The 16,691-nt window shown below is 44.4% G+C and overlaps 2 protein-coding genes and 1 non-coding gene across 4 annotated transcripts; 2 read left to right on the forward strand and 1 right to left on the reverse strand.

Moving 5' to 3' along the window:
* Nucleotides 1-4,354: 4,354 nt before the first annotated feature.
* Nucleotides 4,355-9,914, forward strand: LOC100844542 (calcium/calmodulin-dependent serine/threonine-protein kinase 1). The gene is made up of 11 exons (XM_003562533.4): nucleotides 4,355-5,550; nucleotides 7,094-7,224; nucleotides 7,464-7,505; nucleotides 7,605-7,713; nucleotides 7,977-8,055; nucleotides 8,157-8,453; nucleotides 8,562-8,674; nucleotides 8,811-8,918; nucleotides 8,993-9,055; nucleotides 9,147-9,314; nucleotides 9,395-9,914. Exons 1-11 carry the CDS (start codon nucleotides 5,008-5,010, stop codon nucleotides 9,530-9,532), a joined length of 1,791 nt encoding a protein of 596 aa, XP_003562581.1. The 5' UTR covers nucleotides 4,355-5,007; the 3' UTR covers nucleotides 9,533-9,914.
* Nucleotides 9,915-10,696: 782 nt separating this feature from the next.
* On the reverse strand, nucleotides 10,697-10,769 carry TRNAA-AGC. The gene has a single exon. It is a non-coding gene; the product is annotated as a tRNA-Ala (tRNA).
* Nucleotides 10,770-12,013: 1,244 nt separating this feature from the next.
* On the forward strand, nucleotides 12,014-16,331 carry LOC100843213. 2 transcript variants are annotated; one of them, XM_003559849.4, is made up of 6 exons: nucleotides 12,014-13,470; nucleotides 13,921-14,010; nucleotides 14,104-14,337; nucleotides 14,481-14,583; nucleotides 15,302-15,531; nucleotides 15,757-16,331. In XM_003559849.4, exons 1-6 carry the CDS (start codon nucleotides 13,148-13,150, stop codon nucleotides 15,965-15,967), a joined length of 1,191 nt encoding a protein of 396 aa, XP_003559897.1. In that variant the 5' UTR covers nucleotides 12,014-13,147; the 3' UTR covers nucleotides 15,968-16,331. The 2 variants fall into 2 exon arrangements, with proteins under 2 accessions (XP_003559897.1, XP_024313736.1); XM_024457968.1 differs by lacking the exons at nucleotides 12,014-13,470; nucleotides 13,921-14,010 and having other exon boundaries at nucleotides 14,196-14,337; nucleotides 14,476-14,583.
* The last annotated feature ends 360 nt before the right edge of the window (nucleotides 16,332-16,691 follow it).

The raw sequence follows: 16,691 nt of genomic DNA on the forward strand, positions 1-16,691 counted from the left end.
TGTTAATTGGTTAGGTTTGGACTGGGATTCAATACCTAGCCATGCAATGATCAGCCTCCATGTTTAGACAAAGCAATGCCCTGTGTAGCCATAGAATCCAGTAGCTGTTCAACGCGCTTTTGAATATACGGCAGTGTAATTAATGACATTGGTTAGGTCCAAATTATATGATTAGTCAAACTTCTCTGTTTTGTTGGACTCGACTCATCAACATTGAACCCATACATAATTGGTCCATGTAATCTTGTTGAAAGTGTAGCTCTGAGAAAGGGATATGATCTGTTAAAAATGTAGTATTTTTTTTTCAAATACTGCCTGCGATCCACCATTATAGCAAGCTGGCTTTAGTTGGGACTTTGGAGATAAATGTTGCTTCATTTTTGTAAATAGTATTTTCCATCAAATGGCTCTGTTAAATGCTTATCAGTAGTGATGCTAGAGTGCTAGCTCGATACACCACAACCACTAGGTGAAAAATACCAAAAGGGCAGAAAATATGACAAAAAGGCAATATGTTTATTCAGTCTTTCCTTAAAAGAGGGGACAATATCCTACTTTCTCTTTTAAGCCGTTCTTTTATCCCCTTCAAGAACACATAAAGACTATCAACTTTTGTATTTGATGTTTATCTTTTGCACTTACGAAGTTGATACACGGACATACACCATCACACATGCCCACAGCCACACCAACGAGTGCGACACCTTAACAGTTAACACAAGCCTACAACTGACGGAGGCCGTGAACACCTTTTGAATTGCGTGTTTCTTGAATACCATCCGATCCAAATTAATTGTCACAGATTTGTTTAGATAAGTGAAATCGTGCTTTCCTGAAAAAAGAAAGATAAGTGAAATCGTGTCATCACTGTTTCATTGCCCCAACAAGAGGTGGCCCTCTTGTATTTAGTGTTCATATGCACCATTTGCGATAAAATTTGTCGAGGTCGGCTTTGAGCCTTCCGTAGTTCCCTCGAAAATTAAAAACAGAGAAAGCACCCAACGACGGGACACAAACCATCACAAGATATAACAAAACACCAAAGAACAATGAGTTGGACAAGCAATAGAGGAGCAAACACTGTGGTTACTCCTCTCCTTCCATAGGTCTTAGAAAACGGTTTTACTGACAGGGACGTGGTTAATTATTTTTCTCCTTCCATGATGTCACATGCTTTGTTTTTTCCAGTGGCCTGTTTTACCTGGTGTGCATGATGGCACAGATGTGGTTAGTTTAATTACCCGGTGTAATTATTAATTAACATGCTGAGATGTGCAAGTGCAACATGTAATTCGCTTCCGGCTGGACTACCCAACCACTAATCCTTTTTGTCCTGCTACCAATTTTTGTAAAAGTAAGTTATCATCCATACAGGTGATGACACATACAGAGATGGTTGCAATCAGAAGGTTATGTAATCCAGAAGGATTTGCATGCATGCATGCTCAAAGCTCAACTGCAAAGAGAGGATTTCTTGCAATGGCATGAAAGTACCTTCTTGGGTCCATGTTACCCCCATGTTCCTCCATCTTTATCATATCCTCTCCCCCCCAACCACTCTGTTTTTTCCTTCTTAAGTGGCTTGCTTCTCTTGCAAGTTCTTCCACTGATCTGCAGAGGAAATCAAATTTGGTGCATGCAGCTAGCAGGGTGGTGTGGCAATCACTGGGATATGCAGGAAATATATGACAGGAAAAGATGGAGATGAGAGAGGCATCATGATAAGGTCTCCAAAAGGCTTCAGGAGTTAGCAATATGTTTTCTGGGATAACAAAAACCTGGGAGCGTGAGTGGAAATGCTCATCTTTTGGGGGCAAGATGATTGATGCATTAGAGTTCTCAAATGACGAGTTCTAGACCAGCATAGGACTTGGAATCAGAGCTCACACCTGGAGAACCTAACAGTGAGATTATTTTAATCCACAGCTTAAATTAGGCTTACTTGGACCAAGAGTGCAGTAGAACAACCAGCATAATTTTCCCCATAATTTTGTGAACATAATTAGCTGCTATATTTGATTTAAGTAGGTCTGTTATTTCATTACTTTGATCTCGTTATTCCTCAGCTGAATTTGTTCCCATTATATGTGCCTTTTCCAAATGGGCTCCCAAGTGGACCTCCAGAAAGGGCAGACAAAATGAGGAATCAATTTGCTTAAGCAGATAGTGGGTGGTGAAAGCAATGTCATTATCTCCCTTAATTATTCCCCCCTCCCCACTGTCTGTTAAAGACAAGGAGATGGCCCTATTTGTTTGGCTTATTTAGGATTTGGTGAATATGGAGGCCACAGTGCCCCATGCCATGACTAGGCAACATGAAGAAGCTTTTCACTCAGTTCAGTTACCCATGAAAACTTCCTGGATTCCTTGGGCTTGATCAGAGTGCACATTAGTACTGTAAACCATAATTATACTGCTTCTGCTTGCTAAGCAGAAGAAAGTTCAGGAGTACTATGTACTAGTATGAGTGTTTCAATAATTAATCAGGACTAATGATGTTGGGTGGTGGCCCCAGCCAGAAGCTAAGCAGGTGACAGCCCTAGTCCCAACATGCTTATAATACTGATTCCAACCTTTTCTTTCCTTCTTATTTTATGTGAGTGCAGCAGAGAGGACAACAGAATTAGACAGTTTCATTGAAGTTGCCTGTTCCTTCTTTTTGTTTGGAGGTGATGTGAAGGTGAAGCAGCAGCATCAATCATCCCAATGCAATGGCAGCACACTTGTAGGGCGGTTTGTATCTGCAAATCTGTAGTCTGTACAAACAAAAGAATTATTCTGTGGATTTTCTGCCCCTCTTCTAGAAAACAGTAGGAATCTTTAAAAAAATGTACTTCCTCTGATTTTAAATTCTTGACTCAAATTTGTCCAAATATGGATGTATCTATTCTTAAAATGCGTCTAGATACATGTAATATTTCGACAACAATTTAGGATCGGAGGCAGTACTAGCTAATATTAGGTGAGGCGCGAGACTTATTTTGATCTAGAGAATGCATGGTGAGAATTCAGCTCACTGTATTTTTAAGCTCATGGAAAATTTGCCTGCCTTTCCCTCCAGAAGAAATGGTTGATTAAAGACATCTGACCATTGGAACCTACCCTTTCTTACAGAAAACTGCTGTAGGGGTTGCTTCCTACGGGGTGTCTCATCAGATACGAATAATTTCTTACCCATCTTAATCTCAGTTCCTAATCAGAAAGTTCTAAAGAAGATTCCTCTAATCCATAGAAACTTGACATTTCCGGTTCCACCGTAAGGTTGTAAGACCTTGACCAACAAGTCATATCAAACTTTCTATTCGAATCGGACACGCTTTTCTCCTCTGGTATTCCTGAGATCATGTTTGGAACACAACAATTTGAATTGAATTTTGCAGTAATCGGTTCTTTCTCCATAAGAACCGAGAAAAAAAATCCCAGCGTTCCAAACAGTAGCTGTAATGTTTTAAAACCGCTCGAGACGAAGGATTCACGAATTTGACACACACATGATGCCACACAGTAAGCTAAAGTCTAGGTCTTGGTAAAGATGCATCACTGAAAGTGACATGCCTATAAACTTATAGCTGAACCACTCATGCTTCAGCCTAATTCCTGCCACGTATACAATTTATTTATATCTACAAAAAAATGTAAAAAATCGATAAATTTTCCATGTAAATCATGAAAATAATATACATTCTCGGTTGGAAATTATGGTCTGATAAATTACAGGGAGCCGGTGACAAGGAAACCAGCAAGCAGGTTCAGATCTAAAGAGCAAAGGCAGAGCCAATCAAGAGCTAAGAATCGAAAGTCAATATGCTTAGGTAAGGCGATGAATCGGAGCAGAGGAACAGGAAGGGGATGGAGAGTACCAAGCAAGCAGCATTAATCCCTCCATTACTCCCTAGCTTACTTGGTCCTTCTGATTGGAGAGAAGGATGACTTCAGAGTGAGACAGACATGAGATTTCTTTTTAGTATAAGTTATAAAATTAAATAAGCAGTAGTGGTACAGATGGTTGAATCACGGCTCCTATTGTGAGTTTGAAGTTTGAATCCTTGTATTTCAAGAATCAGGATGGTTGCATTCTACCAGGATACATCCCTCCAGGTCCAAAGAAGTTCCAACCAGATAGACAATGCAGTAAGTTAAGTTGTACAATATGTAGCATGCATGTATGGCAGTTTGGTCTAAGTACATTTGTTCTTTTGCCCTGGTGACCAACAAACAAGTAGATGGCAACAGAAACAGGAGGAAAAGAAAAATGGCACCAATGCTGTGCCACCTTCTCCAACTCCAAGGTCCCCATTGCCCTCACCAATGCACACACACAGAGCACATAGACGCAGGGCTAGAAAAAGAAAAGAAAAAAAAGGCATAGGACCAGAAAGAGGGAAAACAAAAGAAGAAGTTGAAGAAGAAAAAGGAAAAGAGCTTCTCCAAAAGAAAGCAACAAGGCACAGGCAGGGCTCCCCTCTCCTCTCCCCTTTTCTCCCCTCCCAATTCAACACAAGATTCACTCACACCAGCTGTGTTTGTTTCTTTCCTTTTTTCAGTGCCCCCATTTCCTTTGCTCTGATCCAAGCCTTTCACTCAAAGCTTCCAGCTTTCCCAATTGTTTGGTCACTTCAAGAATCGGGAATATGTTCTTGCTGCTGCTCTTGGGCGCGCTCTGATCCAGCAATCCATCCAAGGAGCCAGCCAGGGCCCTCTCTCTTTCTTTCTCTGGCATTTTGCTGCGGCTGGGTTCTCACCAAGAAAAGGATTTCGGCCTGATTTTCTCTCTTCTTTGGGATCCAAATTTTGGGCAAGTTCGTCGTCGGCGCTTGTTTTTTCCTTTCCTATCCGAGACTTGAATTTGGAAGCCGTGGCGGTCCCGTGAATTCGGGATGATTTCTCGGCCTCTTTGACCCGCCTTTCGTGTCGTTTTGGGGGATAATTCTGTCCCAATTTTGCCAAATTTGCTTCGATTCGGGGTCGTTGAGCTCGAGCGCCCCTGTTCTTGATCCCCTCCGCTCCATGGGTCTCTGCCATGGAAAACCCAAGCAAATCCCGGAGTCCGAGGCGGAGGAGGAGCCCCACGTAGCCTCCGGCGGCGCCGACGCCGTCGACGGTGCCGGGAACGGCGCTGCTTCGCCGGCGCCGGCGGCCGCGGCGGCGAAGCCCGGCACGCCGAAGCAGCCCAAGTTCCCGTTCTACCTGCCGAGCCCGCTCCCGGCGTCGAGCTACAAGAGCTCGCCCGCGAACTCGAGCGTGGCGTCGACGCCTGCGCGCGGCGGGTTCAAGCGGCCGTTCCCGCCGCCGTCGCCGGCGAAGCACATCCGCGCGCTCCTGGCGCGGCGGCACGGCTCCGTGAAGCCCAACGAGGCGTCCATCCCCGAGGGCGGCGAGCCGGAGCTGGGCCTGGACAAGAGCTTCGGCTTCTCGAAGCACTTCTTCGTCAAGTACGAGCTCGGCGAGGAGGTCGGCCGCGGCCACTTCGGCTACACCTGCGCCGCCAAGGCCAAGAAGGGCGAGCACAAGGGCCAGGACGTCGCCGTCAAGGTCATCCCCAAGGCCAAGGTCCGACACTCACTCTCCAATCTCCATTGCCATGCCCGGTTCTCAACTTGCTTGCTGTTCAGCTTCTTCTCCTCTATGTTCGGTTGCATTCAGAACGATTTTCGATCTGCTCATTTTTACCAGTTCATTGTTCATGTGTGATTGGATAGCAGCATCACCAAATGAGGCTCTGTCTGCTCATTTTTGTCGTAAGATCCAGTTTTTGCCATGTCAGATTCATCTCGGAGTTCTCTCTCTACATGTTGATTAAGACTTGCATTTCTGTTCTGCAATTTATTTTGTTGGCTCGTGCTGCGTATGTGCTAGTCCTATCCACTGTTCGGTGGAACGTCGCTTGATTCAGGTCAGGCAAGCTACAATTTGGCGAAAAGCGACTCCGTTTTCCTTTCAGCTCCCGGGTTGCTCGTGCTTGCTGGTGGGAGGGACGGTGACCTCAGCCTCGCCGGTACGGCAAAGCTCGCCGCCACGCCCCGCGGGCATTCATGGCGATGGAGCCTGGAGGAGAAGAGCTCACCCATCGTGACGTGGACATTCCCTCTGCGTTGATTTGTTTCATGTCATGCTCATGGCGGTGGCGACGGTCGCCAAGCTCTCAAAGTCACTGTCTTCTTCTTCTTCTTCTTTCCTCATGCTCCATGGCATGCTCATGGCAGCACATGTTTCCTCTTTATCTCGGCTAGATCTGCAGGTCAAAAGTGAGCTGATTCGCTGAAGCCACAGCTTGATACTTGAATTCTGTTGAAGAGGTTGCTCATTATGCGCCACCCTGCAATTGTATGAGGGGACATTTAATTTAGACCCTGTAGAGCTCAGCCAGCCCAGTGCTTTTATGAGCAAAGCTGGCAATCCTCCTGTTGTACTACATGCAAGGCCACAGCTGCTCACATTCCATGTGCTTGTGCTCGTCCTCTTCTGCCACTAGTGGCATGTCAGCAATGTTGGTTTTCTTGATCCCTTCTTGCTAGAAAAAAGATGAGATCAATTGCATTGATATGGAAGGCAAGTGTAGGTCGGTTGATTGGTCACCGATAAGAACGCGTTTTTCTTTTGGATTCTAACTCTAGTTTCCGATATGTTTTATTTCGTCTTGTGCTGTTACTTAGTGTCCTGCAGGCTTTGATGCCAGCAACAGGCATTTTATTTCTTGGTGCCTATAATTGATCACTTATTGCTTGTCTAGTGCACTGCTCTAAACATTAAGCTGAACAGTAGCTGGTTGTTGGATAGGCCACATAGGTATCATAATTTGTTATCGAGATCTACATATGTTGCCCATTACATGATAAGTGAATGTTGGACGGGGCAGCTATTTTTGTCTGACTTTGTGCTGTCATTGTTTTAATTGCATGCTTTGAGCACTGAGCAGTAATATGCTCAGTTAATTGTATAGACCTTGTTTGTTATGTCTCTATTCCCATGTATGCCATACATGTTCTGCTTATTCTGACTGTCAGTTACTTATTTGCTGTTTACCGCAAAACCTACAAATCCATATTTAAGTTCAAGCTGTTTTCTAGTCTCACCAAATGACATATGTGGGCAGATGACAACTGCTATAGCCATTGAAGATGTCAGAAGAGAAGTGAGGATATTGAGTTCTCTGACAGGCCACAGCAACCTAGTACAGTTCTATGATGCTTTTGAAGATGAAGATAATGTGTATATAGTTATGGAGTAAGTGTGCACTTATTTCATACAGTACATTTTCTAAGCTCTGTCTTCATAGTTGTTGCTTGTTGCAATCCATGAGATTGAGATTCTTGCTCTTGTATACATTTGAAGGTTTAGAAACCATAATTTTTCTAAACTATAATCAATTGTTTACTATTTAAGAATTTACCGTACACATAAATGTATTGCTTACTGCAACTTTCATCACATATGTTTAGCTTATCGTAATTGTTTCTTTTCAGGTTGTGTAAAGGAGGTGAGCTACTTGATAAGATATTGGCGAGGTACTTATTTGTAGAGCCACCCTCATTGTTTGGAAATTGGAAAATTCTTATGGTTAAATCTGCTTGGGTTCTAACCATAACTGATTTCTTGGTTTGCAGAGGTGGAAAGTATTCTGAAGAAGATGCAAAGGTTGTTATGCTGCAAATTTTGAGTGTTGTATCATTTTGCCATCTTCAAGGTGTTGTTCATCGGGATCTGAAACCAGAGGTAGGTCGGGTGTCACACAATTAGCAGCTAATACCAGTATATGGTTACTATTGTATATCAATGTGATTTTATTAGTACATCAAAGCCTCACTCTGAAACAATGCATTCACAACCTACCACATTTCTCTTCGTTTGTTGTTTCTGTATATTTTGTGGATTTTTGTCCAATACACTATTGTTCAGTCAGCATGCAATACATATCTTTTGCAGTAACTATATGTACTCTTTTTTGACATACCTATACTTGTATTTCCTTTTTCCAGAATTTCCTATTCTCATCAAAGGATGAAAACTCTGCCTTGAAGGTCATAGACTTTGGCTTGTCTGACTTTGTAAAGCCAGGTTAGTCTTACAGAGTTCCATTCAGGTCTAAGTTTAATATCTTGTTCATGCTATATTAAATGCAACTGTATTGAGATGCTACACCATTGTTACATCTGCAGACGAGAGACTTAATGACATCGTTGGAAGCGCATATTATGTTGCTCCTGAGGTTCTTCATCGATCTTATGGCACGGAAGGAGATATGTGGAGCATTGGAGTAATTGCCTACATTTTACTTTGTGGGAGCCGACCTTTCTGGGCACGGACTGAATCAGGAATATTCCGAGCTGTCCTGAAGGCAGATCCAAGTTTCGACGAGCCCCCATGGCCTACCATGTCTGCTGAAGCCAAAGACTTTGTGAAAAGGCTGCTTAATAAGGATTACCGCAAGAGGATGACTGCTGCACAAGCTCTCAGTAAGAACTAGATTTGTTTGGCAGTGTTGTACAGTACTATCCTCCTAAGGAAGACTATCCTTCTGCAGAGTGATGCTTAACTGTTTGCTTGCACAATGATATCTGCAGGTCATCCATGGATCCGTAATGCTCAACAAGTGAAGATTCCTTTAGATATGATAATCTACAAGCTTATGAGAGCTTATATCAGTTCATCTTCATTGCGGAAGTCTGCTTTGAGGGTATGCATTATGCACTAGACTTATAAGCTCATATATTTCGTACAATTAAGCAGGTTTATACCATTAATCCATTATGCCGTGATTTTAATTGTATTGCCATTGAGCCATTTTGAAGGAATGTTCATATATTTCGCAGGCCCTAGCTAAGACACTGACAGCAAACCAACTCTTCTATCTAAAGGAGCAGTTTGAATTGTTGGGGCCAAACAAGAACGGCTATATCTCCTTGCAGAATCTGAAATCGGTTAGTAATCCTATCTTGGTCATTTAATCTAATTTATAGCATGCAGTTGCTGAAAAGGTAAATGGAACTTGCAGGCCTTGGTAAAGAACTCTACGGATGCAATGAAGGATTCTAGGGTTATCGACTTTGTTAACACGGTAAGCCTCTCCCGCATAATCTTTGATTGTATGATGTATTGGACTGAGTCACTGAGACAACCACTTACCTATCAAAATCACGATGTACCAGGTATGCACTCTTCAATACAGAAAACTGGATTTTGAAGAGTTTGCTGCCTCCGCCATCAGCGTTTATCAGATGGAAGCTCTAGAAACATGGGAACAGCATGCGCGCCGTGCATATGAATTATTCGATAAGGAGGGCAACCGGCCTATCGTAATTGAAGAGCTTGCATCGGTACGAATAGCTGCTGTGCTTTGAATGGTTTACCCATGATCACTTAAACATTTGCTAATCGCGTGTCTTTCATTTGTCAGGAACTCGGCCTTGGTCCATCAGTCCCCCTCCATGTTGTTCTCCAAGACTGGATCAGGCACGCTGACGGGAAGCTCAGTTTTCTCGGATTCATCAAACTTTTGCATGGAGTTTCTTCCCGATCGATCCCGAAAGCCTAAGATGAAAATCATTCTTGCATCAACCAAGGAGATAATTGGTGGCTAAGCCACCACAAATCTCTTTCTGGGGTTTGTGTGTTTGACTGTTTGAGATGGCTGGAGGATGCCGAAAAATCGAAGAGTAGTCAACAATGTTGTGTAAGAGGTAAAAAAAAAAAGTTGTTGCTTATGCCTGCTAGCTACTACTACTGCTACTTGTACCACCCCTCCCCTTGCCACGTGGATTGACGATGTTGTACTGAAGAAGCTGTGTAGTCGAATGAATGTACAGATCAGGATAGGAAAGAAGAATATGAATTGAAAAAGGGCTGTGAAAGGCTTGAGACTGCTGTTTGTCAATGTCCTTCGTTGTCTCAAATAAGGTGTTTCGTTGTTTCTTCAACTCTTTATTCATTTTCTGTTTTCATTAAACTCTCTGCGGCATACATAGAAATAATTATACTATGTGACTAGCCAAGTGACCTGCACAATTGCATGGCGAGGCACCTCGAAAGTTACGCAGCACTGGTGCTTATGATTTAAGATTACATAAAGTATTTGGAAAAAGGACGAAGCATCAACTATAAAATCAGGATGTGTTTCTTATGCAATTTTTTATGGTTCTTTTGCACATCTGATTAAATGTAAAATGTATGAAATTTGTGTATCTGATTAACAAGTACAGGTCCAGTGTTCAAATGAAGTCTGCACTTCTACCTGCTTTCTTTTTTCATTCAGTAACTGTCACAGCTCACAAGGCTCCTCGAAGAACACCTAGTAGTAAATTATATTATTGGCTAATCGTTCTAGACTACAGAGATATGAACATAAAGGTTATAATAAAGAAGGTAAAGGAAATATAGAGAAAGGGGTTGCCTCAAAAGACAAGCAAAGATTAAGAGGCATCAAAGGTTGCAACGAGACAGAAGAGAAGGGCTCAGAATGCCAGGAGTCCTCATGTGCTTTTGTAAGTGCAGACCGAAAGTTTTCTTGAAAGACTTGAGAAGTGTAGTGCAAAAGTTCAAATCATGGCCAATGATGGAGACTTTCATCCTTTTTTCTTGCCGATTTGTGTTGTATTCAGTGTGAAAATTTGAACAACCAGGAAAGTATCAACAGCTTTGACACGTCACTGGCACTTAAAAAGGTTGGATTGGGAAGTAAAAAAGCTGCGAGCGTAATTTATGGAGATGCGGGGTATCGATCCCCGTGCCTCTCGCATGCTAAGCGAGCGCTCTACCATCTGAGCTACATCCCCTACACGATTAAGAAGTTAAGTATAATTTAATTATCTTAGTGGTTCGGCAGATCATAAGTTGGGCCGAAACACAACTCGTTTGCGAATCCCGACCTCGCTGAACATTTAGCCCATTGGGCCGTAAAAGGTCAACACGGCCCACATGTCAGATTCCTTGCTCGCACCTTGGAAGAAGAGGAGGGAGAATTTTTTTTGAGAAAATTACGCAAAACCATCACATTTTGAACATTCTTTCAAAAAAACTACATTTTTTTTTAATTTTTTTCAAATTACCACCGCTTTTGAGGCCGAAGGTATTCTTGCGCACTGATTCGGCAGTTAAGTGCGTTTGATACAAAATCTGACAAAGAGACCCACCTGTCGGTGCCAGCTTGGCGCCATGCTGGACAAGTCGTGGCCGAGCTGCTTGATGACGTGGAGATTCAACGGCGACGTCACGGAGGACCTCCTCGGCACTTTGGCCGACGCCCGACCGATCCCCGAATTTGGTGAGCACGTACTTGAGAAGCAGACTCTGCACTTGCGTGATGTGCAGCGGCTGGGATCAGTACTTCCGGGACATGCAGCTGAGCCTCCGCCTTGAGGCCGCTGTCTTCATCCGCAGCGAGAACGACCACCTTCTTATCTGCTCGCGACGCAGCTTATTGAGCGAACACCACGCGCGCGAGCAGGTCCATGACGTCATGGGAGTACCTGAACGACACATCTTTCCTTCCCCGTCCTCGAAGTTGAGCAGCACGCCCATATTGCCGCTACTGCCGGTCGTCTTCTCCGGCTCCGGGAAGTGCCTCTCGGCGTGCTGCTTGGGCACCACAAGCCGGTTGAGCTTGCCGAAGTCGCTGGGGGTGCGCACGCGTGCACCGGCGCCATTGTCGCGGAGCAGGCCCTGCCGCAGCTCGTCCGGGAACGCGAGCTCGCTAGTCGTGGCCGGACACGAAGAAGAAGAAGGGAGCTCGAGCTTTTGTGGTAATTGGTGACGGCGTCGCGGCCGCGGAAGCGGAGCGCGACCACGACGTAGGCGCGGGGCCGCGGAGGACTCGTCGTAAGCGCAGCGCCGACGTCCCTGTGAGACAGACGCTGCCGGCCTACCGCCGGTCAACCCGCGCGCCCGCCACGCTCCTGCAACACGGGCATCCGCAGCCGCAACACGGGCGTTTCGCGCAGAAGCCCAACCCAACCCGGGCGCCGCCTCCTCCCAAGCCACATCGAGATCCCGCCGCCGCGGCCCAGCCTCCTCGAGATCCCGCCGCCGTCGCCACCGTCTCCCCCATCTCTGGATCCTCTGCCGCCCTCCGCCTACGGATTCGATCCCGCGAGCCCCGATCGCCCCGCGTCTGAGCCCGACCTCGGCCGCCCCTACCTCGCCACCGAGGGCCTCCTCGTGCTGTCGCGCCCGTCATCTTCCCCGGCACTGGCGATGCGTCAAGTCGCCGCCGATGCGCGGGCGACGAGGACGGTGACCTCGTGCGGCGAGGCGAGGCGAGCGACGACCTCATGGGTCACGGTGCAGCGGGGCAGATCGAAGATGGAGGGGCGAGGCAGAACTTCGAGCGGTGGCCTGAGACGTACCCGAACGCCGTCCTAGTCCTGCAGGCCAATGTCCAGCGTGGCGCCAAGCTGGCACGAACAGGCAGGTGTGGGCATATTAACCGAAAACCGATTCACCAAACCGAATAAACCGGAACCGAAGCCGAATTCACCGAAACTGAAATGCTCGGTTACACATTCGGTTGCCAACTGTGGAAAACCGAACTAAGTTCGGTCAATTCGGGTATATGCCTCGGGTGACCGAATTAACCGAGACACCGAGATATCTTTCTTTAGTGTCTATCATAGGACCGAAAGCTGCTCCTAGCCTGCCAACGCAAGTCCTTATTTCTAATTCTTTGTTTAATGTCTATGATATGTAGTGTTCAATTTCAATTTGTCATCTTCCTTGCTGACCGATGAAAGTTTTGATTGAATATGTCGTTCGAGCCTGCCGAGTGCTGTGTCCTGACAGCCTGACAACCTTTTTCAAGTACAGGAACAGAAAAAAGTACAAACTACTGTTGATTGTGGTGCATTAGTACTGAATCGATGTCATGAGCAGTACAGATGTTCGATCCTGTTCGGTGAGATCGGGACACCGAACCGAATTAGCGGGTGACCGAAAGCCTCAGTTAGCGTGTGTTCCAGTAACCGATCGATGCTTATTTCCTGAAAACCGAAATTTTCTAAACCGAATGACCAGCCCTACTTCCAGCCAAAAAAAGTTGGTAATTTAAAAAAAAATAAAAAATGTGGTTTTTTAGAAGAGTGCCACAAAGGTGATTTTGCGTAATTTAAAATTAGACATTTCCGCACCACCACCTCGACCTTGTCTCCGCTCCGCTCCGATGGCGATCCCGTACCGGATCACCGGCGGCAGCCGCGGCGGGCACAGCCCGCTGCCACTGCCGACGGCGAGGGCGCTCCTGGCCGCCGTCACGACCGGCGCGGTGCTCTCCATCCTCTGCGTCCTCTCCTTCACCGACTCGCTCTCCTACCTCGGGTTCCAGCCCGGGGCCGTCGGCGACAAGCGGGAGAGCAGCCGCAAGTACCTATACTGGGGCCCGCGCGTCGACTGCCCCGGCAAGCACTGCGCCTCCTCCTGCGCCGGGCTCGGCCACCAGGAGTCCAGCCTCCGCTGCGCCCTCGAGGAGGCCCTCTTCCTCGACAGGTAGCTAATCAGTCTCCCGTCTGTGTCGTCTCGTTGCTTGGAATCGCTTGGCGCTTCTTGGATGCAAGGAATGTGAATGTGTATATATTGCTGTGTAAGTTTTGCAGTTTATGGCTCCAAATTTGCACATGATGATCCTGTTTGAGGATGCCAATGAAATTATTACTAATGCTGCATGTAATGTAGTAGGTAGGAATGTAGAATATGCTAATTCTTGCATATGTAGGATTTGGGAGGTAGAATCACAGGAGTTAGAGTGACTGAGCCGCAAATTTTACAAAGAATGTGGCATTAGCCAGGGACTTGAACCCCAAGACCTTTTGCTCTTACACTATCTTGAATTATATGCACCAACCAACTCACCCAAAAGCCTAAGCTTATTGGGAGAGGCGGTGCATTGTATTTCCAACCTTAATGTGCAATGGCACTTGCATTATTGTTGCTCTGCAGGATATTTGTTATGCCTTCAAAGATGTGCCTTAGCTCAGTGCACAATACAAAGGGGATACTTGATTCAAGCAATGCAACTTCGGACTCAAGGTTTTGCTTCTTAAGCATGTGTGCCTGCCTATTGCATTTTTTTCTTCTTCATTGAATTAGAATTGTGAATGCATGAACTCAATGTTTTGGCAGATGGGAAAGGAGTTCTTGTGCAATTGAATCCTTATATGATATAGACCTCATATCGAAAACTGTACCTGTTGTTTTGGACAATCCACGGTCATGGTATGGGATAGTATCAAGAAGTACGAAGCTAGGAGAGGGAGATGTTGCGCATGTGCAAGGAGTTAGCAGAGCTGAACTCAAAGAAAATCCACTTTACTCAGCTGCTCTCCTTATAAACCGTACCGCGAGTCCTCTTGCTTGGTAAGGATGCAACTTCACCAGAGTCATTATTACCCTGTCATTGCCATTTTCAGATGACCTTAAGTTCTGATGATCACACCCAACTGAAGCTACATGCTATGCCTAAACTTCGAGAATAGACCTTAATCATCATTACAGTTCAGGTTTATGGAGTGCAAGGATCGGAACAAGCGTAGCTCTGTGATGTTACCATACACTTTTCTGCCAACTATGCCAGCAAGAAAACTGAGGGATGCAGTAAATAAGGTATCTTTTCATAAGATTGGTATTCTGCTGTCTATCAATGTTTTTATTGAAACTAATTACTCCATCCTGCATAGAAAACATCCCTCTATCGCACTAAGTCGTTTGGTCCGGATTAATTTTATTCCCAATTCTCAGTATGCGGTGATTTGTCAAATCATGTAGGTTCTGTTTATCAGTCATGAGCTGTGGAATGTGGAAATTCATCTCTTCTGTAACTGATGCCTGATAGAAAATAGTAAATAATTTTTTTTACCAGGAAAGCAGTATAATCTCAAACCCCAAATACTTGAAACTTGATACTCTAGTTACCAGAATAAACAAAGTAGCATTCTTGAGTTACTGTTGTGGCTATGTCGAATACATCTCACAGGCAGGGCAGCAACAGCAGTGTGTGTCGGCCTGTTGAATCTTGAATGTTAACTCACTAGCGAGTGGTAAATAATTATTTCATGTAGTACACTGTCAGCTCATACCATCATGAGATTTTGTTTAGATATATAATTTCTCAGTCCACCTGAGCTTCATACTTGATACATTGATTCCTGGAATATGGTGTGATGTAGGTTGAACAAAGTTTATAAGCGTTTGGTCTTTGTAGGTTGTGTATAGTTAGTCAGACAAAACAGCATAATATGTCATGTATAAAAAAATTTGTCTGTTCATGCTCAGTGATACGGCATAATCTTCTCCTGCCACTTTACTGGTGTGCTCTCTTCAGATGAAAGAGATACTTGGTGATTATGATGCTATTCATGTAAGACGGGGTGATCTACTGAAGAATAGGAAAGATAGATTTGGTGTTGAGAGGAGCCTTCATCCCCATCTGGACAGAGATACCCGCCCTGAATTCATCAAAAAAAGAATCGCGAGGTGGATTCCAAAAGGTCGCACTCTTTTCATTGCTTCAAATGAAAGGACACTGGGCTTCTTCTCACCTCTATCAGACAGGTAAGGGTGGCACCTTATGCTTAAGTAATTCAACTAGAAACTGTAGTACTCAAGTAATCTACCTGTTTTGGAATTCTCGTGATTTGATTTGTAAGTTTTGCTCTGTCAAGTTTAATTGTGTATTTGACCACTAGCGATGCATTGTTTAGTTAGAAAATTTGCATATGGTTTCATGTAACAAGATGTCTAAGAATATCATCTGTGTTCCTCCTTATGTGGGTGCAGGTATAAGCTAGCGTACTCATCTAACTTCACTAGCATATTGGAGCCCATAATCGAGAACAACTACCAGCTATTCATGGTGGAAAGGTTAATCATGCAAGGAGCAAAGACATTTGTGAAGACAATGAAAGAATTTGATAATGATCTTGCCCTTTGTGACGATCCCAAAAAGAACACCAAAGTCTGGGAAGAACCAGTTTACACTGGTGGTTGACATTACATATAGCTAACCTGCATGAATCTGTCACTGATATTAAAAGTTAGAAAACGATGACCTACACAACTTACCATGAGACATAACGGTCTCACATAGGTAGATATGACAGAAGGTTTAGTATGATACAGCATAAGGGAATATTTGTTGTTTGGTCCAATGTTGACCTGTAGTTCCATCTGAATTCTGTTGATCTCGAGCACACTGAATGCAGCTGTGCACACTCTAGTTTGTACTGAGCTGCCGATCCAGCTGCTAATGTACACATCTATGTATTTTGTTCAGACAAAACATACGATACATGTTCCATTCTGTGGTCCTTCATCTTTTCTCTTTATGCTTGGGATCAGAGAGATTTTGAGTTGTTTCTGGTGATGTAACAGCCGTTAGATCTGTCTGATACTCTACTACATGTACATACACTTGTTGTGTTTATCATAGTATCTGCACTTTGTCATTATTTGGAAGATAAGTTATTGAATCTGGAGCATCTTGCACTGGATAAAAAGAACGTATATATGTTTACTTGAAGTTAGTTTATATTAGGAAAAATATTTTTGCAAACTTTGCGATCGACCCTCGATAGGTCATTCATGGTGGTAAAAAAACATTCAATGTGAATACCATGTTTAAGATTGTTTCTTCTTTGTTTGTTGTTTTGGACATTGACAATTCAACAGGCCTACGTACTGTCGACCATTTATTAATATCTCTAGCAAAATAT

Source organism: Brachypodium distachyon, chromosome 1, assembly GCF_000005505.3.
Source record: "Brachypodium distachyon strain Bd21 chromosome 1, Brachypodium_distachyon_v3.0, whole genome shotgun sequence".
Classification (NCBI taxonomy): Eukaryota; Viridiplantae; Streptophyta; class Magnoliopsida; order Poales; family Poaceae; genus Brachypodium; species Brachypodium distachyon.

Bases quoted from the DNA above. Each gene is read 5' to 3' on its own strand.
- LOC100844542 (XM_003562533.4), top strand. From the start codon at position 5,008: ATGGGTCTCTGCCATGGAAAACCCAAGCAAATCCCGGAGTCCGAGGCG. The intron at 7,225-7,463 runs GTAAGTGTGCAC...GTTTCTTTTCAG, and splicing joins AATGTGTATATAGTTATGGA to GTTGTGTAAAGGAGGTGAGC. The intron at 8,919-8,992 runs GTTAGTAATCCT...TGGAACTTGCAG, and splicing joins CCTTGCAGAATCTGAAATCG to GCCTTGGTAAAGAACTCTAC.
- LOC100843213 (XM_003559849.4), top strand. From the start codon at position 13,148: ATGGCGATCCCGTACCGGATCACCGGCGGCAGCCGCGGCGGGCACAGC. The intron at 14,011-14,103 runs GTTTTGCTTCTT...ATGTTTTGGCAG, and splicing joins AATGCAACTTCGGACTCAAG to ATGGGAAAGGAGTTCTTGTG. The intron at 14,584-15,301 runs GTATCTTTTCAT...TGCTCTCTTCAG, and splicing joins TGAGGGATGCAGTAAATAAG to ATGAAAGAGATACTTGGTGA.